At 58.1% G+C, this 24,033-nt stretch overlaps 1 protein-coding gene across 1 annotated transcript; it reads right to left on the bottom strand.

Annotated features, from left to right (window-relative positions):
* Window positions 1-3,103: 3,103 nt before the first annotated feature.
* DRC1 (dynein regulatory complex subunit 1) lies at window positions 3,104-23,465 on the bottom strand. The gene is made up of 17 exons (XM_068936723.1): window positions 23,279-23,465; window positions 20,875-20,980; window positions 20,210-20,322; window positions 17,785-17,968; window positions 17,093-17,230; window positions 16,249-16,335; window positions 15,879-16,001; window positions 12,814-12,953; window positions 12,318-12,452; window positions 11,952-12,181; window positions 10,976-11,148; window positions 10,231-10,320; window positions 9,034-9,141; window positions 8,067-8,275; window positions 7,452-7,595; window positions 6,874-6,976; window positions 3,104-6,026 (listed from the first exon to the last, which is right to left on the bottom strand). Exons 1-17 carry the CDS (start codon window positions 23,437-23,439, stop codon window positions 5,952-5,954), a joined length of 2,319 nt encoding a protein of 772 aa, XP_068792824.1. The 5' UTR covers window positions 23,440-23,465; the 3' UTR covers window positions 3,104-5,951.
* Between the last annotated feature and the right edge of the window lie 568 nt (window positions 23,466-24,033).

The raw sequence follows: 24,033 nt of genomic DNA, 5'->3' as shown, positions 1-24,033 counted from the left end.
CGGTGCCCGGACCCCGGAGCAGACCCCTTTCCCGGGACCCCGACACAGCCCCGGTGCCCGGACCCCGGAGCAGACCCCTTTCCCGGGACCCCGACACAGCCCCGGTGCCCGGACCCCGGAGCAGACCCCTTTCCCGGGACCCCGACACAGCCCCGGTGCCCGGATCCCGGAGCAGACCCCTTTCCCGGGACCCCGACACAGCCCCGGTGCCCGGACCCCGGAGCAGACCCCTTTCCCCGGGACCCCGACACAGCCCCGGTGCCCGGATCCCGGAGCAGACCCCTTTCCCGGGACCCTGGCACAGCCCCGGTGCCCGGACCCCGGAGCAGACCCCTTTCCCGGGACCCCGACACAGCCCCGGTGCCCGGACCCCGGAGCAGACCCCTTTCCCGGGACCCCGACACAGCCCCGGTGCCCGGACCCCGGAGCAGACCCCTTTCCCGGGACCCCGACACAGCCCCGGTGCCCGGACCCCGGAGCAGACCCCTTTCCCGGGACCCCGACACAGCCCCGGTGCCCGGACCCCGGAGCAGACCCCTTTCCCGGGACCCCGGTACAGCCCCGGTGCCCGGATCCCGGAGCAGACCCCTTTCCCGGGACCCCGACACAGCCCCGGTGCCCAGATCCCGGAGCAGACCCCTTTCCCGGGACCCCGGTACAGCCCCGGTGCCCGGACCCCGGAGCAGACCCCTTTCCCGGGACCCCGACACAGCCCCGGTGCCCGGACCCCGGAGCAGACCCCTTTCCCGGGACCCCGACACAGCCCCGGTGCCCGGATCCCGGAGCAGACCCCTTTCCCGGGACCCCGACACAGCCCCGGTGCCCGGACCCCGGAGCAGACCCCTTTCCCGGGACCCCGACACAGCCCCGGTGCCCGGATCCCGGAGCAGACCCCTTTCCCGGGACCCCGACACAGCCCCGGTGCCCGGACCCCGGAGCAGACCCCTTTCCCCGGGACCCCGACACAGCCCCGGTGCCCGGACCCCGGAGCAGACCCCTTTCCCGGGACCCTGGCACAGCCCCGGTGCCCGGACCCCGGAGCAGACCCCTTTCCCGGGACCCCGACACAGCCCCGGTGCCCGGATCCCGGAGCAGACCTCTTTCCCGGGACCCCGACACAGCCCCGGTGCCCGGACCCCGGAGCAGACCCCTTTCCCGGGACCCCGACACAGCCCCGGTGCCCAGACCCCGGAGCAGACCCCTTTCCCGGGACCCCGACACAGCCCCGGTGCCCGGACCCCGGAGCAGACCCCTTTCCCGGGACCCCGACACAGCCCCGGTGCCCGGATCCCGGAGCAGACCTCTTTCCCGGGACCCCGACACACCCCCGGTGCCCGGACCCCGGAGCAGACCCCTTTCCCGGGACCCCGCACAGCCCCGGTGCCCGGATCCCGGAGCAGACCCCTTTCCCGGGACCCCGGCACAGCCCCGGTGCCCGGATCCCGGAGCAGACCCCTTTCCCGGGACCCCGACACAGCCCCGGTGCCCGGAGCAGACCCCTTTCCCGGGACCCCGACACAGCCCCGGTGCCCGGACCCCGGAGCAGACCCCTTTCCCCGGGACCCCGACACAGCCCCGGTGCCCGGACCCCGGAGCAGACCCCTTTCCCGGGACCCCGACACAGCCCCGGTGCCCGGACCCCGGAGCAGACCCCTTTCCCGGGACCCCGGTACAGCCCCGGTGCCCGGACCCCGGAGCAGACCCCTTTCCCGGGACCCCGGTACAGCCCCGGTGCCCGGATCCCGGAGCAGACCCCTTTCCCGGGACCCCGACACAGCCCCGGTGCCCGGACCCCGGAGTAGACCCCTTTCCCGGGACCCCGACACAGCCCCGGTGCCCGGATCCCGGAGCAGACCCCTTTCCCGGGACCCCGACACAGCCCCGGTGCCCGGACCCCGGAGCAGACCCCTTTCCCGGGACCCCGACACAGCCCCGGTGCCCGGACCCCGGAGCAGACCCCTTTCCCGGGACCCCGACACAGCCCCGGTGCCCGGACCCCGGAGCAGACCCCTTTCCCGGGACCCCGGCACAGCCCCGGTGCCCGGCTCCCGGCTCACCCTGTGGCCGCCTGCCCGGCGCAGGGTCGGGGGGGGATGTGCAGCGCCGAGCACCCCGGGGTCGGGGGTCCTACGTTGGTGGGTGGCAGCCCTTGCAGCGGCCCCTCCGCTGCAGCAGGCGGTGCGGGGCGCGGCGGGGGGGGCACTGGCAGCAGCCCGGGACCGAGGGGGGCTGGCGCAGAGTGGCGGGGTGGGGGGTCCTGCGCCCCTGCTCGGTTTGGGGGAGGCAGGGCTGGGGGGGAGGTCCCTCACTCCGCTGCCCGCCCTCAGCCGTTGAGCCTGCTCCAATGCAGCTTTGCCCCCCTCCCCAGCCCTTTTTTTTTCCTGCTGCTGTTGGGGGGCATCTTCCCAGGTCAGCTGAACTGTCCCCCCTCTCCCCCCCGTTTGTCCCGTGCCTGTGCACGGCGTCGGGGTTGTGGGTTTAGCTTTCTTCTCATGCCTCCCCGTGTGTTTGGGACTGCTAAAACCCACTGTCTCGCCTCCCTCTGCAATTGGGAGAGCTGGTGGCCTGCTGGTCCCTTCAGTCGGGAAGGGGCCTCCCGGGACATCTCCTGACTCCGGGAGATGGAGATCCGGAGGAGGAGCACGGGGGATGTGTCTCAGCACCCGGTCTCTGCTCAGCCCCGCAGACGGGTGTTTTCCAGCGCCCGGTGGTGCCTGCTCTTCCCCGTCCCAGACAGGGTGCCTGTCCCCGGCTCCCACCTTTCCCTGCCTCCCGCCTCCTCCGTGTTTGCGTTTCTGCTTTGCGGACTCTCTCCCAGGTTTAATCTTGAAGACACAGGGGATGGCTCCGATCCCAAGGCCGCGCTGTGTCCCTGGCCGGGGCTGGCAGCGCTGCTCAGCTGGCTGCTGCGGGATGCCTGGGCTGGTGGGGGGGGGGGGTCTCACATCCCTCAAAACGTGCCTTCAAGTGGGTGCTTTCCAGCAGGGATATAACAGCGAGCGGGGACAGAGCAGGGAGCAACCCCGCAGCAGGCCCTAAAGCTGGCTCCGGCCTCTCATGGGAACCAGGAGGGGGATGACAGCTATTCAAGGGCACAGATACCGGTGAGCAAAGGTGGTGTTATTCTGCTGCTCTGGTACGCAGGCAGGCTGTGCCCAGGACGAGAAACTGCTTGTGCTTAGCCAGAGGTAGGTAGGGGAGTCAAGGGTAAAGCAAGATAATTCCGGCTACAGAGCCTATAACGCACATGAAGTGTAACCAGAGCATCAGAAGGGCATCACGGGATGCAAGGCTGTCTTCGTCCAGGTAACTGCCTAAGTAATATCATTTTGGACCTAAAGTGCCCAGTGTCAGAAACTCCCAACTTAGGTATGGATGTAGAACTGGGACCAATGAGGGAAAAGTAACTGAGGGTGCACTGGTCATTTGGGAGAGACTGAGGGGAGAAAAGGCGGTGCGGGCGCTGCAAAAGGCGGTTTCAGGACAAGAAAAAGTGGGGAATAACATATACAATCAGGTAAAGAGCAAAGGAGGGTGAGGTCTCCGATGGCAGGAGCAGGGATGCCTACAGGTAGCGGTGATGGTGACCTGTGGCCCAAGCCCCCCGCGATGCCGGGGGGCTCCCCGTCAGGGCTATGCCTGGAGGAGCTGGTGTGGGAGCATGGAGGAAGGAGGGAGAGACCTGCACATGGGTACGAAGGGCCGAGGGGAAGGCAACGGGATTGTAGCTTGACAGTGCTTGGGCGTGATTTATAAGATTTCTTTACAGTGACATAGTTGTGAATTAATACCACTCTTAAAAGCGATGTGCTGACTAGCCCACTTAGGCATTCTTAGGTTCTTACAGGTGTTGCTCAGTCAATAAACATCAAAACACTCTGCATCAGGTCTCAAGTCTCCTGTTTAAGAGGGAAGAGTTGGACCAGGGCAGCAGCAGGGACAAGGCACGGAGCAGCCCCATGGCCTGCCCTCTGTGCCAGCGCTGCCACGGCCCCCATTGAAGGGGCCGATCCCACCAGGGGGATCCAAGCCACCGTGCCCCAGCAGCCGCCAACACTGGCAGGTTCGAGGTATCTTGAGGTCCCCCTTCTCCAGGGCTGGCAGGGAGGCTTACAGCTTCGCAGACATCTCCCAGGCCACCGAGTTTGGCCGTGGTGGTGGGACCGCCGGGGGGCTTGCAGGCAGCTACGTCCCCTGGCGCTGTGCGCTCTCACAGTGGCCTGCTGGTTTATTTTGTGCTGATGGCTATTGACTGGGGCTGGGGCACTTCTCGCTTTGTGCACTGGGGAGGAAGTAGGCTCCTTTCTCAGCTCGCTGCAGAGCTAAGCTGTCAAAGACCCACCTGTTCTTGGCTTCAGGGGTGCAAGACCCTCACTCACTAGCTTTGGGGCTCTTGGAGCTGGTTTTAGGAGGCTGCTGGTCCCAAATGCCATGATGCTGGGCTCAGGCCAAGAGTGACGCTGAGGAATTGTCTCCAGTCTCAGCTGCTGGACCACAGGATCAAGACACTGAAGGGGGCCAGGGAGCCAGATCCTGTCTCAGCCTTGTTGGAAGGGTCCCTCAGCTGTACTGACTCACCAATGAGGCCCTGGCTCTCATTGAAGGGGCAGGGAGAGATGCTGGTTTGAGAGATTTGGGGAGGGGGAAGGAGCTAGTTTCACACAGGCCCTGCCCCAACCCCAGGGAAGTGCTGGCAAGGGGCCCTGGCCATGGAGGAGCTGGTCTCAGACTGGCCCCAGGGTGCTCCCTGGCTCTCTTTCCTCACTACCATGGGCTGCTCTGATCCTGCTCCCCCCTCTCCCCCCATCAGCAGAACGGGATGGTGCCACATCCCTGCTGTCTGCGAGCAAGCCAGGGCTGGGATGGTGCTGGGTCCCTGCTGCGCCCAGGAAAGCCTGGGATGGAGAAACATGCATGGGGCGCTCTGCGGGACCACCAGCGTGCCACAGCCACGCACACCAATGCTCAGGGACTCGCTCCCAGCCTGGCTACACACACACACACACACACAGTCCAATCTGGGCTGAGCATACCGCACGTGAGGAGCAGAGCAGGAGAGAAGACAGCATGGGGGAAGGAGGGAATGAGACTCCTTGCAAGAAGTAGCAGAGGAGGGCAGGTGAAGCGGCTCTGCCTCAAGTCAGTGGCAGCCCCGTATCTGGGGGAAGATTCACCATGCGGTAAGCAAGCTGGTGTCTGGGCACGGGGCAGCAATGCTGCCTGCCCACGCTCAGGGCACAGTGGTCAGGGGAACCAGAGGAAAAGGGCCCAGACTGAGCCCTTTAGCATAGCTCGAAGGCTGTGACAGGAGGTGGGCTAGTGGATCCTGCACTGGTTATATGCGACTGCTGCAATTTCCTTGACAATTTCCAACAGCCAACCTGCGATCTTGAATAAAAAGAGCTGCAGAAGGTGAAGACATCAGGCTTCTCTGTAAGGGAGAGGGGTGGACTGGGGCTCCCAGGAGGATGCTGTCAGGCTGATGGGGGGAGGCTGTGAGCAGGGTAGTGTGGAGTACAGCATTGCGCAGGGGTGGTGGCTACTGCTTGGTGGGCTCAGGTGAGCCGACAGAGCTGGGAAGGGTCTACAGAGCTGGCGGTGGCTGCAACCTGCTGTCAGCAAGCCCACACAGCCCCTGGCTGGAGATGACGGCTCTTGCCTGGCTTTGGCTCCACGGAGGGAAGGGGCAGGGAGGGGAGGACACAGACCATATGGCTTTGAGACAGGAGCAGGGAAGCACTTTCCCACAGTGCTGTGAGTCCCCAGGATCGGGGGAGTGCTCAGCTGTGACCCACCAGCATCTTCAGAGGGGAGAGGAACCCTCCTTGGAGATCACACACATGCCTGCAGCCCAGGTTCGGAAGAGGTGTATTGGCTCCTGCCAGGCAGCACCAGCTCCAGACACAGCCTTGGCTGGGGGCAGAGAAAAGCCGTGCCCTGGTCCCAGGTGCTCACTGCGCTTCCTTGGGGCCATGCGGCTTCAGGTCCATCCACTCCGTGGGAGGGGAGAGCAGCTCGCTGTTCACCTGTGGGAGGAGACACCCTGAGCCTGACAGCACTGGGCTCCGGGGAGTAGCCCCAACATCTGTGAGCTCCACCGGAGCACGTGCGGCGGGGACAGCTGGGAGCAGCCCGAGGACATGGCCCGGGGTTCATCTGCCCTCTTTCCTGGTCCCCCAGTGCATGCCCTGTGGCAGGGTTAGACACCAGCACCAGTTAATGCCCCAGCACCAGTTAATGCACCAGTTAATGCCCCAGCAGACACGTGGCACCAAGCGTGCCCAGGTTGGGTGGTCTGCTACTGCCCTGGTAGCACTGGCAGCATCTTGCAGGGCACACCAGGACCCTGTGAATGTTCACTCTTGGGTTTTCAGGTCCCCTGGGGAGAGGGCAGGGATCCTCCAAAGTCCTAGCTAAAAAGCCAGAGCACTCCTCAGCTCTGTCTATGCTAATAAATATTACAGCAAGGGCTGGGCACTGCCCTCTGGTTGTCCACACTGGGACAGCACCGAGGCCAACCCATCTCTGGGCAGGGGCACTGGGAAAGGGCCATCCCTACGGCCATCTGGTGAATGGCCAGCCCTGCCTTTTGTGTCCACGCTGGTACATGCATAGCCAGTGGATGTGCCAGCCCTCACCTTTTGTCAGGCTGTGCAACTGGACCTGGTCTAGCTCTGTGGGTCCTATGGGCTCAGGACACTCTTGCTTCCCTTCCTGCACGCCCAGTCCCTAGCTCCGAGCATCCTCTGCACTGAGCATACTGCCAGCAGGACGCGAGCTCCAGTCTGCACTCAAAGCTAGTCCGGACAGTCATATGCTCAGCCAGAGCACCAAGGTCTCGAGGGTGCAGGGGCAAGAGGAAGCTCTACTCACCTTGGAGTTGACATACTGATCCAGGAGCAGGCACAGCTCCGAGTTCTGCTGCTGCAGGACAGCTACTTCGGTGATCAGATTGGCCCTCTGCGCAAGGATGTTGCTGTGCAAAAAGGATGCTCTGACAACAGGGAACAGCAAAGCCTTGGCCCCAGGGGCAGACAGGGAACTGCTGGCAGGGTCTCTGGGGTCTTGACACAGCCTGCAGAGCCACTCCCCAGGGAGGAGCAGAGTGAGTAGGCCACCTCATTGTCACCGGTGTTGTGCGTCCCTCGGCTGGTCCCCAGCACGATCCCAGCACCAGCCCCACACACCAGTGCTGCTCTCCTGCCAGGCTGGCCTGGCAGCACCCCCAGCTAGCCCTGGGTGCTGTGCCTAGCTGCTCCAGGCTCAGCGCCTGTCAGCCACCGTGGGGACATTGCGAAAGTCCTGCCGAGCTCCTTCCCACGTGGGCAGCTGGGTTTGGCAGCCCGCTCTCCCTGCAAGGCCTGCAGGATCAGCCTGTGCCAGCACCGGTGAGGCTCCCCCAGCCAAGCTGTCAGCCTGCCCTGCCCCCAGCAGGGCTACCAGGCACTCACTGATATTTCTCCAGTGCCACCATCAGCGCATCCCAAAGCTTCAGCTTTGACTCGGGGATAGCATGTGCCAGAGCGTCCCAGTACTCCCCATCCTTGGTGCTGTCCCGTCCCTGTAGCAAATCCTTTGCTGAATTGTCCTTCCCCCTGAGGGACAGAGAGAAAAGCTCTGGAGCTCCGGGTTCAGCTCTACGTGGGTGAGCAGCAGCCCTGGACCCCTCAGCTGCACTGAGCACTATCACCATCATCACACGAATGAGCACAACCCCACAGCTGTTGTGAGTGCCACTGGCTCCTGCTTGTCTCGGGGGTCTGCTTCTTCCCTCTGGGCTGCTGTTCACCTCCTGCCCGGTTGTTCCCAGCCATCCCTCACCCCAGCACTTCCCCTCAGAGCTGACCTGCACCAGGAGCAACCCCTACCCTGGCAGGACCCTCCATACCCCTCTGTCAGCTTGCAGAGCAGGCAGGGGCAGCTGTGGCTCCAGCCAGGGCAATACAGTCTCCCCCATTCCTGCACACATCCCCACAGACCTCTGCCCCCTCCATGCTCCCAGCCCTGCCTGGCTCCCTCCCAGCACTGCTCTGTCCCTGCCAAAGCGCCCCTGCTCATCGTCTCACCTCAGCTTGTCAAAATCCCGCACAAATGCTTTGAGGATCTTTAGGATGTCATCAGCGTGGACGGACGCGGACGGAAGGGAGTCCAGGGAGCTCCGAGGGGATGTCAGCTCAGTCCTCTGGGAACTGGATCCATCATCTGCTGTGTCCGCAGCCAGATCTGCGGCATCCGCACTGGCTGGGCCCTCCTGGCCGTGAGGGGCAGCCTGGCTCTGGAAGGCAGGCCAGCAAGATGGGCTCTGCGCCCTTCGCGCTGTTTCCTCCTCCCCACAGCGCCGCATCCCCCTGGGAGCTCCCAGCCACCTGCAGCCTCATTTTCTCACAAACTTAGAGAGCGCAGGCAAAAAAGAATATACAGGAGGCCCCATTTGTCTATGGCAGAAGCAGATTTACAACCCACTGGCCTCATTCCTGCCTTAGCCTGTGTCTGCACCAGCAATAAAATGGGCCAGATATTCTCTGATTTGGAGGTCAACTGGCATAGCCTGGCTAAATCCCTTTGGGTAAAAACTCACTCTCCAGACATTGTGGTCTCATTCAAACTCCCTACTGTGATCAGTCCATCTCCGTCTCCACTAGGCTGCGACCCTGTACCAGGGCTCTTCCCTGCCCTGAACCCCCGGCCAGGCAGGCCCTGGCCAGGCTGTTCAATTCTCCCCTCGTGACCAGGGCTCATCCAAACTGTCCTGGGGATGGCCCTATCCCCAAGCTAACCCCTGTCCCTGTGTAGGGATGGGTTGGGGCTGGGTGCCTTGGTTTGGACCCCCCACACCAGTCCTGGTGGGCAGTGTCCCTGGTGGGTGGCCAAAGGGCAGTGCCCAGGCCTGGTACTCTTCACCTCCCTTGTCTAGTCACAGAGAGATGCTTCAGGTCTGCTGAGCTGGGCTATCCCGCGCTGTCTTCCCTGGATGTTCAGGAGATGTTCTGCTCCCCCTTCCCTGGTCCCCCTGCTCTGCCAGGCTTTCCTCACCGCTGTCCCTGTCTGTTCCACCTGGCTGACAGCCACCTCCTGGGCTTTGTACTTCAGGAAGAAATCCACCAGCTGGTACAGGTCATCTTCACTGTCAATCCCGAGGACCTGGGGAGCAGAGGAGCCAGGTTAGAGTCCCTCAGAGACATCACGAGAGCGGGAGCTAAATGAACAGCATTTCCCAGGAGAAGAAGCTGTGCCTCTGTGGAAGAGGAGGTCATTCTGCAGAGACAGAGGGATGCTGCTTGACTACACTTGGTGAAGGAGTTTGATTCAGCTTTAAGTCCCAGATGCTGGGAATTTTGCCAAGGCTCCTGTGGGAGGCCCTGAGGAGCTGACAGCCATCTCTACCTCTTCTGCTGACCGCAGCACAGGGCAATGGCTACGCGAGACCTGTGCAGGAGCAGTTAGTAAGAAGTGGTTTGTGTGGGATGGGGGTATCTGTGGATGGAAGAGTACAAATCTCAGTGTCTGAGAACAGGCTGGACACATCGTCCAAATCATCAGCAGTATTGGCTCGGGCTGAGAGGTATCTGGCCAGTTCAGAGCACTTTCCCACAGTGCTCCTCTCCCCTCACTTCCACAAAGCCTCCTCAACAGCCCAGCTGAACATTCCTTGGGCAGCTCAATCCTATGCCTCCTTGTCCTGTCCACATGGACACAAGGCAGACGTGACTCCCTCTCCTTGTGCAACAGCCCTTTGCCTCTTCAAAGGCCATTCCTGTCTCGTCTAGATGAAGCAAGTCTTGTTCCTTTCAGCCTTTCCTGGCAGGTCATGCTCCCCAGCCCTTTCTGGACTCTTCTGGTTGTTGCCCACCTTCCAGGGGACAGGGACCAAACCTGGAGGCAATTTCCCAGCAGTGGCCTGACCAGTGCAGAGCAAAACCCCATGATTACTACATTTATCTCATATCATAATGACTACTCTGTGGCTCTGTGTGTGACACTTGCCTTCCTACCTCCCAATACTTACAGGTCTCTGCAGCCCAGAAGAACAGCTGCCTGGCCAGCCAGCTCCCACCCTTTGGGCCCCTGATTTTTCCTACCTATATATATCTGTCTCTCCTGAAATGCAACCATTTTCTTGGGCCATTTTTGGGACGCTGTGTCCTACATACACGGCTTTCCCACACGATCCCCAGCCTTGCCACAGGAAATGCTTCCCTGCAGCCGTTAATGGGCCAACCCCCAACTCACGTTAAAGATGGAGTCAAGCTTCACGAGGGTGCGCTCATGCTTCCCCAGTGGTTGCAGAAGCCTCAGCAGCTTGCTCTCAATGAGGAATCCCTTGGGTGATATGCAGAGAAAAGGGAACAGAGAAATAGTGAGTGTCTCCATCTGTGCCCAGAACCCAGCCCCAGCACAGCCAACAGGCAGAGAAACAGCCAGGAAGCCAGAGCAGCCATCCTGCAGCTGCAGGCAGAGCTGGGAAGGGCGGCAGAGGCTGGGCAGCATAAGGATGTTCCTCCCCAGCCAGGAGGTTCTGGAATAGGCACCCAGCAGGAGCAAGCAGGGAAGACGGTCCCAACCTCATTGCCTCTTGCTGAACAAGAGCTGCAAGGGCAGAGAAGGGCCTGGCGCTCATTAGTTCATCAGCACAGCAATGGCCATAAGGAACTCCTGATCTGAAGCCCGTGAACGTCTCCGGAGAAGGGGCACACAGCCTGGACCACCAGATGTGGCAGTTTTGCTGGCCTGTGCTTATTCTGGCCAGGGGAGCATGCAGCCCTCCACCATGCACAGATGTAGTTAGGCACCTCTTTTCCAGTGAAATCCAGGTGCGCACAGTGAATTCACAGGTGGATTTGGGCTCTCAAGCCTTTACCCCAAGATCTGGGGATCAAAAGAGATCAGCAACATGAGCTGGAGCAGCCAGGGCACAGCTATGCCTGCTCTCGGCCTGCCCTTCCTGATCAAGGCATATGCTACACCTGTCACGCACCGACTCATCGCTCACGAGCTCCAGGATCCTCTTGATAGTCTTCCTGGAGACATTTTGCAGAGGTGTGACCCTATCCTCAGCATCTTCTGGGTTCTCTCTTCCTCCTTCTCCACAGGCCATTTCTTCCTTCCCCTTCTCTCCCTCTTCCTCCTCCTGTCCCCCACAACGGCCCTCTGAAACGCAGAGAAAGAATGGCGAGCAAAAGGTCTTTGTGCTCTGACTGTGCTCCCCATGCTGGCATGAGTCACATCACTGGAGGAGTCACGAGGGGAATCACAGTTGTGCCCTGAGACCTACAAAGCCTCACAGAGGTCCAAGGATGTGAGCTGACTCTGGGCTGGCTCTTCTGGAACTGGGAGCACTGGGCCAAGTACAGATCTCGAAGATGGCTCGGCAGGAGCCAGCTCAGAGCGGGACACAGGCCAGCTCCTGTCTGGACTTAAGTAGTTGGTAAGATCCCACAGCAGAACCCTTGGGATGGAGTGCAGACTCCAGACTTTGGCTTCACTGGTTTCTATTGAAACTACTCTCCATCAGCATCGTATTTACTGCCACAAGCCTTGAACAGGACCCCATGTTCCTGCCTGTTATACCCTCTTCCTCCCTGACAAGCACTGTATTAACGTCAGCCCTGAGTTCTTGCAAAGACAGACACAGAGGGGCCACAGACAGAGCCAGGGCCCTGGCCTTCCCTGCAGCGCAGACAGTGAGGCCCAGTCCTTTTCCTTCTTGGTTACCTTCCAAAGCGATGCTGAGCTCTAGAGAAGGGGGATTTACCCAGGTCTAGAAAGGGCTCTCTGACCAGCGTGGTAAAGTCTCTGCTGAGCGCTGACAATAGCCCCTTAATCTGTCTGTGCCTCAGCCTCCTCCTCCAAGCAATGGCAAAGAAAGGAGTGACAGATGGGGCTGTCAGAGGGGATGGGAGGGTCTTCCAGTGCCACAGGGGCAACAAGGGAACCGAGGCTGGGTGTCCCACCTGTCAGCATCTCTGTGGCGAGTTTCATGGCCGTCCTCTTTGCCTTGTAATGCTTGAGGGGGCCGACATTGTTCAGGAACCAGTAACGAGGCTCTTCCCAGGGCAGCCCCAGCTGCTGGGTGTGAATGATGCGATCTGCATCAAAGGCTCTCCGTATCAGCCTTTTGGCTTCCTCCTCGTTCATGAGCCAGACCTCCACGAACTTCTCAGTGTCGCTGAAAGCAAAATGCCTGTGCAGAAGGGAGACAGCCCGTGGAAGGAGGCTCAGCAACGAGGCAGCTTCCCTCAGTGCCTTGCTCAGCTGCTCTGAGACCTGCAGCCAAGTCTCATGGTGGGTGAATGGCCAGGCCTCCACACACACCTCACCTCATCATTCTCTGCAGCTCCTTGCACTGCCCCACGATGCGCTCATAGTCAGCTGCCAGGCTCTGGTTCTCCTCCCTGAGCTGCTTCTCTTGTTTGGACAGTTTTCTTCTCAGGTTATTGAGCACATCATGAAGCCTGGGAGGGGAGAGCAAGACTAGGAATCTCTGAAGAAGGCTCTCTGCGCATATCCAGCTTGTATGAAGGCTTTGGGACTTGGGGCTACCTACCTACTAGCGACTACCCTGCACCAAGGCCTGAGCATGGTCCCTAACCCAATTGGCACAGTCTGGCCATTGCCACCCTGTCCAACTTTCTGACCACCCTCATCCAAGCTGTCCTGGTGATGGCCCTGCTTCAGGCTAACCCCTGTTCCTGCCCAGGGATGGGTTGGGACAAGGTCTGTTGGCCTGTGCTAGATAATGGATTCCAAAAAACATGGCATATGGAAGGTGAGAGCAGGTAAGGCAGAGCCCATCTTCCAGGGACTGTTTTTTACCGGTTGAGCTTCCTCTTCTGCTGGGATTTGATGATGGTGTTCTCCTCATCCTGCTTTTTGAGCACCTGCAGGTTGTACTCCAGCTTCTCCTGGTTCAGCTGATAGATGGCTTTCACCTTCTGGAGCTGCCTCTCCAGGGTCTGGCATTCCAAACAACATGAAAACAAGACATGCCATGAGCACGATATGCACTGAAGCCTGGAGCCTACTGATCCTGCGTCCCCAAATCCCCTCTTCCCATGCATATTTCTCTTCAGCCTGCCTGGCTGGCCATGTGGCATGCTTTGAAGCTGAGGTGAGGGATGGAGGTGCTGGTTGTCCATGAATGCATGGTGCCTGGCCATGTCCTGGGAATGGAGAAAGGACTGAAATTGCACTCAGCTCTCCAGCACTGGGGCACTAATTTGGGCCTCTCTCCTCAATCTATCTGCTGATTTTCATGATGCTTTTAGGAACTGCTTGGACCTGAGACCTCTACCCTCCTACCAGTCTGAGCTGGAACTAGCCAAGAGGCTCAGAAATTATTTGGGAAGCTGGAGGAGCAGACACACAGGAGGAGTAAACTCCAAGTCTTATGGAAACCAGGGCCTTTAGCACTGCAGCATTTGCGACGGCACTGTCTCACTGTATAGTCTGGAGAACAGAAAAAAGGTAGTAGGTTCCCTCTTTACTCCAACAGCCGCAATGGAGAGGTCTCTCTCAGCTCCTCAGCACCCTGTTCTCTTGATAGCCAATGGAAAGGAAGAGGCACTTCCAGTGCTGATTCCTCCAGTCTCCTGGAGCTGCTCCTTTGGGCTGAGAGACATCACACCCTACCTATAACCACTGCTCTCTGACCGCCCTAAAGGCCATTTGTAAACAACTGCAGGGGGGAACATCGACGTGTGTCAGGCACACACCTGACAGGCAGCATGCCCTTGTGCATGGGTGAGTGGTAGTGTCCAGGCCTGACATGGTTTAATTCACTAGTACAAGTGTCTCCTGCGTGCGAGAGGAGGTAGTGCAGAAATCTGATACTGAAAATCTTACAATGCAGTGCTTTACTGGTGAGGTTTATAAAGACTTCTTCCATAATAGAAAGTGTTTTGAATTAAGCTGCTGCGTAGTCCCATATTAAACCATCACCTACAGGCTCAGATGGGCAGAGAAAGGTCACAACAATCTGCACAAGAAAGAGACTCGGCCCTTCATCTCCGTGGGCTGAGGCCGGGGAAGCCTTGTTCTCTGCCCAGTGGGATCTCTGGTGGCAGTCCTGAGCTGCAGCCTAGAGAACAGGAAGGATGCTGGTACCTGAGTTAGCTAATTTAGAGCTACCCTAGGTAGCTCTACTTACAAGAGAGCACGTATGTCTCTACGTGTGCAGAGGCAACCTGGAAAGACATCCAGAAACAGTCCCACCTGGGTAAGAAGTTGATTTAAGTTATCCCTAAAACCCTGCACCAAAGAGCATGGCACAGTCACTGTATCCAATGTTCAGCAAGCCCTTGCCATCTCCATGTTTTCCTTGCTTGAAATATCAACATCTCAAACCTAAATCTGAATGCCGATTTAAATTTCTCTGCCAAAATTCAAACCCATGATTTTTTCTTGCATCTGTAATGGACACAGAGAAGAGACCATTCTCCTCCTTTATTATAAAACATACGTACGCATTTGAAGACGTATCACCTCCCCACAGAAATCACTTCCCTCGTCTAAACAGCCTCAGACTCCCAACCTTTTCTTATGGGTCATTTGTCTCAACTCCCTTTGGTCTGTCCTAGACTCTCTCCCATCTCCTCTAGTGGGCTGCAAGCCCGGACATAGGTACAAAGTAGAAAGGAATAATTGCCTCCCCAGTCTTACGTTAAACACTCCCACAACTACAGTTGAAGACGGCAGGTGCATTTTTGCAAGAGCACCACATTTCTGCTTGTGAACCTTGATCTCCAAAAGCGCTGCCGCCTCCCTTCCCCAGGCTTAGAGCAATTTGTGAATGTTACATGCTCTGTACTACCCTCCAGGTTATCAATGTAAAGATGAAGAAATTGTCCCGCTGGACTTGCCCGTCCAGTTTGACAGGTACCTGTTGACAGTTACACTTCACACACGCTTTACCTTCTACAGATTGTCTCTAGCCCGTATTTCCCAGGTTTTCCTCTGAGGACATCACATGGGAAATATCAGGGGGCCTTACTGAAGTCCAGATGTAACATGTCCCATTTCTGCCACGCAGGCCTTGACAAACAACACGTGACAACTTGCAAGAAAGGTGTCAGCTGCAGCAGGGCCCTCCACTGAGCTGTGAAGTCTAAATAATACTGGGGAAACCAAGTCTGACAGCCTAGGAAAGACATGGGAGCTGTAGCCCAGCTGACTAGCAGGACTGCAGAAAGCCACAGATGCACTGCTTTGTTCACAAGGTTACTTGCAGAGAGCGCAGTGGGTTAAAAGGCATCCATATCTAGGACAGCCACAGCTACAAGGTTTGCCTCTCAGCTGCAGGGTAGCATGTCCCCCCATGCTTGTTCAGCTGGTGGTGTGCAAGGGCTGTGCTCTTCCACTGCATGCCTGACTAGCTGAGTAAGGGCAAGCTCACAAAAACTAACACCAAGCGGAGACCACAGGTGTTAGAGAAGTCATGGGTTCCTGGCTAGACATCAGAGGAAAAAGCTCACATCTCCTAGGCCAAAGACCCTGACAAAGGAGGAAATAAGGTTGGTCTGACGTGGCCTGGTCTCAAGATAGCCATATTTACTGTTCAACTTATCAATGATGACACCAGAAGTGGCAAACCCCACAACCTTCCCAGGTGCTTCATGCGTCTTAGAGCCACAGCTCATGTGTTACAGACCTCTGGGAGCCAAAGGCAGACAGATGATGATGTGTGGGGCCCATAGGAAGGAGAGAACAACAGCTCCTGTTGACATGGGGCTGGACTGCGCCTATTGAAGAGTCAAGGTGGCCAGATACCAGTCGCAGCTCTCCTACTAGCTAGTTGCTCTCCACAGCCAGCTATACACCAAAAAGCCCAGAGGGTCTGCTCCACTGCCCTCCCACATGGCACACACCAGCCCTTTCTGTACCTGCACGTTATTCTCCAGCTGGCTCTTCATGCTGTTATACTCCTCCATACCCTGCACCTGCAGCTGATTCAGCTGCTTCTCAAACTCTTCCACCTTTTTCATACGGGCAGCCAGGTCTTCCAGCTATGGGCACAAGAAGAGTCCTATCCATCAGCAGTAACAGTTTTCCCCCATGACCACAAGTCCTTGGCCAGCCTAAAGCAAAGCCATGCGCAGACAATTCCCAGGCAGAGCAGGCTGCAAACCTGTCCTTCTGCCCCGCACGTCCCTGAGGAACCAGCTGCCTTTTAGCACATAGTGTCTTTGGAGGCAGCCCAGCGCTGGAGAGCGCTGCTCCTGGCAGCCTTTATAAACCTCAGGGGCACTTTACCTCCTGTGCGTTGTGGGCCTGAATGCCTGCCTCCCATTTCTTCCTATTGTCGTCCAGCAGTTCTTGCCGTTCTAGCTCAAAAGCTCTCTGTAAAGGAAACGGAGCCCTTCAGCATCACAAGGTCCTGCTTCCCCTCTTCGCTAGCCCTGCAGCACTCTGGGCCAGCAGCCTTCAGGAGATGATTGGCTCCAGACTGCTGCTGCTGTCCGCTGAACACACACTGGCCTGACCTCCGTCCCAGGACCCCACCAGTAGAGACCTCACACTGCGAGCCCAATGGGATCACTACTACCAGCCACCCAGAGCCGAGATAGATGCTCTGGGTGGCTGGTAGTTCTTCAAGTTCACTGACAATCATTCTTCCATGATTAGCAGAGGAACTTGATCAGACAGCCACTTGATTTCACCTGGGAAGACATTACATTAAGAGGGAGAGATGCCCTTGCTCAGCAACAAATGCAGGCCTGGCCTGGGTAGTGGGACCTTCTGGCCTGTGCTCTGCAGAAAGTCAGGCCAAACAACCACAGTGTTCTCTTACAGCTTTTAGAGAGGTGAACAACCAGCCATCAAGCAGCAAGAGCTTTCACATGCTACTGACTTGCTCTTCACTTACACAGTCGTTCACCAGAAAGGCTCCAGCATCATGCAGGCTGACTCCTAGCACTCAGCACCACTCAGTGCTCTTGCTTTGCCTGATTTCAGCCTCATTCACCTCACATCCTACTGCTCTGGACAGTAGTCGGCCTAGCCAGTGCAATGAGCCTGAGGCCTTTTTGTGACAGATATGGAGAAGTGGCTGCAGGTTTTCTCACTGCACTCTTCCTCCAACAAATGAACTGGCTACCTCAATCTGTAGGAGTTCATGACGATAGGTTTTCAGCATGTTCCTGATCTGCTCCTCCATTCTCTCCAAAAGGAGGTGGATATCATCTGACTGCTTCTTAAGAGCATGCACATATTGCTCGTCTTTGCTTTTCAGCTCCTGGAAGAGAAGAGTAGATGCTGAAATCAGAGAAGTATTTTGCCAGGAATCCTCAGAGGCTAATTGAGAGGCTAACACCCAGACACTGCCTTTCCCAAAGTACAGCAGATGATAAGGGCAAAGGGCCAGAGAATCAAGAACAAGCTGCAGGGAAGCCTATTTCCCTCTACAGAGACGTTCCTCCTCTCTGCTCGTTCCCTGTTTTGTTACTGTGCAGCCTGAGAACTCCTTGTTCGCCTTGCTACTACCAGGACACGCACCTATCCCTGCACTGGCTGGCAACACATGGATCCCAACTCATGAACCATCCCAAAAGGCTGTCGGAGGTGGCCACCCTGTCTGTTGACAGGGGAGGTTAGCAGTGTGGATGGGGGGGGGGGCTCTGAGCCAGGCACTTTTCTGTTACCCTTACAGAAGAACCATTGCTTGCCTGGGGCTTGGTACTGAGGGGCTGCAGAGCTGGACCGAGGGAAGACCACTGCTTTAGAACAGCATCCTTCAGAGCTTGAAAATGCCAGTCCCTCCTGGCCATCCCTGCTTGGCCCCTACGCTACCTGCTGCAGTTCACTGATGAGCTTGTTCTTCTCCTCCAGGACCATCGTGCACTGCTGCTGCTGCTGGTTCAGCAGCTGCCACAGCTCCTGCGGGATCGTCTTCTTCTTAGCCAATTCCCATTTTGAGGTGATTTCCTCAAACTTGCAGGCATTAGTCTTGGCTTCATTCTCCAGCCTCTCCACCCTGCAGGCAGGAGGGAGCACAAGGCAAATGGGAGCTGAGGCAGGGAGGGCATCGGGCAGTTCAGCTGCTCCAGCCGCAGCTTGGTGGCCCATGTCACATCCAGCACCACGTAGGAGCAATTTCCTGCGTAACTCACTTTGAATTCAAAGTGGCATAAAGATACCCATGGGGCAGAAGCTTTCTGCAACCCCAGCTACACAGTCCACCCTGATGCTCCACACACTCAGAGCAATGATGACAGAACCGGCAGATCCAAGGCTGCTAGTTCATTAGCTAATTCATTAGTCTCAAGACTCTCAGTGTGCCAGCAAAGGCAGGAGAGGGGCTGTGTCCTGTCCTGCCGCTCTGTACCAGTGCAGATATGGCCCTGCAGGATCATTCCTGTGAAGCAAGAGCAAAAGCGTTTAGACCATCAGGTCGAGCGATGACAAGGGACTGCCACATCACCCTGCTGTTGGTGCAAGACGTTCCCTAGCACGCACTCATCTTAGCAGCACAGTCCCAAACCCTCTCCTACTCCACGGCCCAGCCTCAGGGCACAAGGTGGGAGCTGCCGGCCAAGGCAGTCTGCTGCACGGAGATGGGGAGCAGGAGAGAGCTGTGCTCTGTGCTGCCGAGGGGCAGAGCCAAGCTGTGCAAGCCTCAATCCCAGCGTTAGACACCTGATGGGACTACACTCAGCATGCATGGCCTCTGTTTAGCCACACACAGGCACAGCAGCAGGCTGCTCCTGCACACCCTTCTCTCTTATCACCCCCAGACCTGTTCTAGGGGCCAATTTCTGGGCACAGCACCTGGTTCCTTAATAAGATTCCCAGTGGGAAACCATCTGAGCAAGGGACAGGCAGCCTGCTACAACTGGGCTCCCACAAACTGTTCCTACACTGCCCTCCAAAGGCAACTAGGAGGGAGGACTCTTGTGTTTCCTGACAGAGCCACACTCACTGAGTCCTGGAGACAGGAGTGGAAAAGCCAGTCCCTTGGAGACAGTTCCGCTTCTCTGGTGAAGCAGGACAGGTTTGCACAGGAAGCCACAGGGACAGGATCAGAGAATAACTGAAGCTGGAATGGCCTCAGGAATTCTTCCAATCCCAGTGGGAGTAACTTCAATATCAGAGCAGGTTATGCAGCACCTTGTCCAGGCAAATTCTGAGTATCTCCAAGGAAGAAGTTGCCACAGCATTATGGGCTCCTGTCCCAGCATTGGACCACTCTCACTGTGAACATCTTAATATCCCATTTCTCAAATCAGGACAGCCTCAAATTCTCATTCCTCACACAGGACAGCCTGGTGTGGCTCTCCCAGCACATTCTCATGATATGGCTAATAACTACCCTTATCTCTACTGCGGGAGGGCAACTTCTGGAAACAAAAGGTCCTAAGAGGCAGTGGTCTGGCCGTGACCCTTGTGCGTGATATGCTGCAATTTGCAGCCTCTCCGAGCAGTCTTGGCAAAATAGACTTCTTCATAGCTATGGATTTGCTCTTTGCTATGAATTCAGAGCCTCTCTTGAAAGACTTACTAAAGTGGCTCCAAGTTATTCACTTAACTCATTTGAGGTGCTTCAGCCCACAGACAGTCACTTCAGGGACACTCAGGATCACGCACACAATCAGTCCGGGACCCTCAACTTTTTCTGCTCATTCCAGGTGAAACCACACGTCACTGGGCATTAGGACACATCCCTGATTGACTGGATCACTCGACCAAGGGGCCACGGCATTGGACTACAGCTGGAGCACGGTTCTTTTACTTAGATACCTTTCAGCGCAAGGTAGCATGTCCCCTTGCCCCGTAGCACCACCTCCTCTGTGACCCTCAAGCTCAGCAGAGCTCACTGGCAAACAAAAAGCGAGAGCAGCTGTGCCTACACTTCTGGATCAAGGAAATTGCAAATGCATGGGATAAAGCCCTCCTGGTGGGAAGTTAAGAGCCCAGCATGTTTCTCATACTCTAGAGCTGAGGATGTGATGGGTCTGCAGGAGATCAGTAACCATCTGTAAAGAGTCAACTGACCAGAATACATGGCAGGCTGGGACGAGGAGACTCCTTGTGTGCCTGGAATTTTGCCTTTGAACATAAATTCATCGTAGCCCTAACTCTTAAGTTTTAACAAAGCGTCCCTGGGTAACCAGAGCTGGGATGTCCCATGGTGCAACACGGCCATTCTAGAAGGTGCTTAGGGAGCAGTACAGACATCTCCTTCCCAGCAGCACAGACCCACTGCACAGTCTCTTACCTGTGCAGCTTCAGCTCTGCCTCCTCTGCCCTCCTCTGTGTTTCCCTCGAGTCAACAGCCACCTGGATATTTGTCACCAGCTGTGTGCCATCAAAGAGCAGCTTGGCCAGCCTCTGTGAAGGAGATAGCACACATCTCTCACTTGGAGGCCTGAGCTTCATAAGGAGGGATACTGGAGCAGTCTTCATCCTGCCTGGCCAGGGTCCAGTTCCTGTCCCCACACCGAGGTGCCTGTGTGGACCCATCAGCCCCCTCTTCCCATGCTACAGCAGGGTTTGATGTGCACTGGAAGGACCTCAATGCACCCACAGATCATCATCTGGAGAGCCCTGCGGGCCATCAGCACCAAGAGAAATGGTCCCTTGCTCAGAGCACAAATTAGTTTTTCTTTCCCTGCGAACATGGATGGGGCTGAGCATGACAGGATTTGGGTTTGGATGTGCCACCACCAGTCCTAGATCCCTCTGATTGATGGGCAGACTGTTAGAGGGAAATTACATCCTTGGAGTCTTGCCCAAGAATCACAACCCATCCAGTCCTGAAGAGTTTGTATCACTGCTTCTTCCCACATAAACGCTGCTGTGTGACACTAAACTAAAAGGAGAGCAAAGTCAAAAGTCTACAGGCCAAGGACCTGAGAGGACTTTCCTATTTCACTGCCGCACCTGCCTGCTCTCCTCAATCTGCTTGTGGCTTCTTCTCTGCTCCTTCTCCTCCTCCTCCTCCTCTTCCTCAGCTGTCTTTGCCTCAGTATCTTCTCCAAGGGCCTCCCTGGGCAGAGAGAAGCAAAAGGGGAAAGGGATAGAACATTTGGCACAAGATCACCTTCCCAGCACCGAAAGGCCCACAGCTCTGTGTGTGGATCCCAGCGCAGACTGTTGAGTTCACCATAGCAATGTTTGGAGCAAAGATCTGACCTCATGGGTTTCATGTCAGATCCTGGGTGCCAGATCTCAGATCTTATTCGCAAGGTGAGAGGGCCCCATTTTTTTCACAAAGTAAAAAGGAAAGGTGATGCTGTTAAAAGCTCCACCAAACACACTTTGCTCTCTCCTCCCCCAGCAGGTCTAGCCCCAGGGTAGGAGGCCCTCCAAGATGTGGAAAGGAGGGAGGCAAGTGTGGACCAACCTGCCTGAGGGAAAACTCGTCCTGGCCCTCCCTTTCTGGAGCTTGAAGCAGAGCCTAGGTCTGGTTAGTGCCTGCAGCACAGCCCTGGGGGTCTGAGCCCAAGGGTTTGCTTCCCAGAGAAAGAGGTCAGGGGCTGAAAAGGTTGCATCTGAGGGAGTCCTTTTGTCACTGTGGGGGAGCTTGGCTCAGCCAGGGTCTCTGGATCCACTTCAGGGCTGGGTGAGGGGGTGGCACTGACCTCATTCTAATTCCACAGTCCAACCTAAAAGGAAGGCTCTGGGAGAACGAGCCTGTTCAGGGTGGGAAGGGTGTTACTGACCCAGGCTCAGCCTGGGGGGGGTAGGGTCAGCAGGCATCTATGCTACATATCATGTTCTGGTTCAGTCCAGTTTGGGCTAGAGATGGTGGTTACTGGCCCAGTTTGGTGGTACTGGCCAGGACTCAGTCAGACTAGCATGGGCTCTGGAGGGGGTGGCATTGCCCAGCCCCAGTTTGGCAGGGAGGAAGGGGGAGTTGCTCCAGGAGGTCTTGTCCTAGGGAGGTCCCCAAGCCTGTGCCAAGCCTGGGCTGGGGAAAGATGGAGCCCCTGAACCAGCCTCGGTTCAGGAGAGGGTGGCAGGCACTGCCTGTTGCTGGTTCTGTCCCCCCCTGCCTGGGGGGACAGCTACAGTTCAGGGAAGGATCCCAGTTCAGCCTGTATTTAGGGGAAGGTTTGCTCCATTGCTGGCAGATCCCAGTTTGGGGAAGGATGGGGATGTCACTGACTGGGGCCTGATCCAGGAGGCTACTGGCTTGGTACCAATTCGTTCCAAAGGGCAGAGGGTCACTGGCAGGGGGAAATTCTGGGGCAGGGGTATCACAGGGGTAGCTGGGCACAGGAAGGGAGGCCACAGGCCCCTCCTGAGGCACAAGATATTAACCCGGACTTGGTCTGGCAGCGAGTGAGGAGCGCTGACCAGGTCTGTGTCCAGGCTGCAGGCGTCTCTAGCCTGGTACTGGTTTGGGATAGGAGGTGGTCCCTGATCTGGTGCCATGTGGCAGGGCATGTCCTCAAGCTGGTGCTGGTTCAGGATGGGGGGTGGTCCCTGACCTAATGGTGGCTCAGGAAGCATGGTGGTCCCTGTCCTGGGGTCATTTAGCAGGGACAGGAGATGTCCTTGACTTGGGGCTGGTTTGGGAAGCAGGGTGGTCCGCCACCCAGCGACATCTGTCAGGGAGCAGGGAATGTCTCTGACCTGGTGCTGGTTCTGGATTCAGGGCAGTCTCTGACCCAGTGCCAGAAGCAGGGGGAAGGTCCTAGATCCAGTGAAGGTTAGCATGTGCAGGTCCCTGACCCAGTACTGGTTTGAAGTGGGGTCGTCCCCAACCCAGTACTAGTTCGGGGTGGGGGTCCTCAGTCCAGTACAGGTTTTGGGGAAGGGGAGAGGAGGGTGGCAGGTCAATGACCTCGTATCTGTTTGGGGTGGATGGTCCCTGACTGGGTGTCGGTTCTGGCTGACGGGGGTTGAGGACTGGGTGCCAGTGTGGGGGTTGTAGGGTGAGGCCCCGATCTGGTGCCAGTCACAGGGAGGAGGTCACCCACGTCGGTTTGGGGGGGCTGGTGTGGGTCTGAGAGGGGTCTGCCCCCGGCGCCAGTTTGGGAAGGGCTGGTTCGGCAGGATGCATTTTTGACCCAGCATTGGTTTGCCAGAGTGAGCAGGGCGCCGGTACGGGCGGGGGGGGTCTGGGACCCGGTGCCGGTTAAAGGGGGCAGCCCCTGGCCCCAGTATGGGGTGGGGGGGGTCAGTTCCCGCCCGCTGCCGGTTCTGGGGGGAGGCCTGGACACAGTGGCGCTCCGGAAGGGCCCGAGCCGGAGCCAGGAGGAGGTAGAAGGTCCCGCACCAAGGATGGGAATGGCGGGTGGGGGGGGGCAGGCCGGGACCCGGTTCGCCAGTTTCTCACCGGCGCTTGGCCTCGAGGCGAGCAGCGATGCGGCGGCGACGCGCCGCAATGCGCTCCTCGGGCCCGGGGGCGCTGAGGGCCGGGCCCGAGCCCGGGCCCAGGTCCCGCCGCCGCCGCCGCCACCATGGCGCCGCCGCCTCCGCGCCCTCACCGCGGCTCATGCGGCCCCACGTCGCACGGCAACGCGGCCACCGCGCATGCGCGCTGCCGCCTCCCCGTCCGCGCCGCCGTTAGCGCTGCCCCCGTCGCATGGCAACGCCGCCACCGCGCATGCGCATCTCAGTCTCTCCCCCCCATCCCGCGCCGCGGCTCACGCGGCCCCGCGTTACGCGGTCACGCTGCCACTGCGCACGCACGTCGCCCGGCAACGCAGGGGCCGCCAACGCGCATGCGCGCTGCGGCAACGGCTGCCTCACGGGTGGCCGCGCTGAGGGGTCGGGGCGGGAGGGCGGTAGGCGCGGGGGCTGGTGCTAAGGAAATGCGACACTGCAGTGACACTTCACTGGTGTCCCGTGTCACGGGAGTCACCGTGTCACCGACCGCTGACAGTTGTGGGCGGGGCAGGGACAAGTTTGAGTCTGCTCCGGGCAAGGGGAGCCCTCACGCAAGCTGTGCCTCAGCGCTGACAGGCCAAGGCCAAGCACAGAATAGGCAGTGGGGATGGTTGCGTGGGGAAGAAAAAAGTTTGAGAGTATGTGTGAGAGGATAGCAGGAGAAAAAGGGTGAGGGAAAGCCAGCCCTGTGTCCTGGGCTGC

This window comes from Struthio camelus, chromosome 3 (genome assembly GCF_040807025.1).
Source record: "Struthio camelus isolate bStrCam1 chromosome 3, bStrCam1.hap1, whole genome shotgun sequence".
Classification (NCBI taxonomy): Eukaryota; Metazoa; Chordata; class Aves; order Struthioniformes; family Struthionidae; genus Struthio; species Struthio camelus.
The sequence above is the reverse complement of the archived record's forward strand: the minus strand, read 5'-3'. Positions and strand labels throughout refer to the sequence as shown.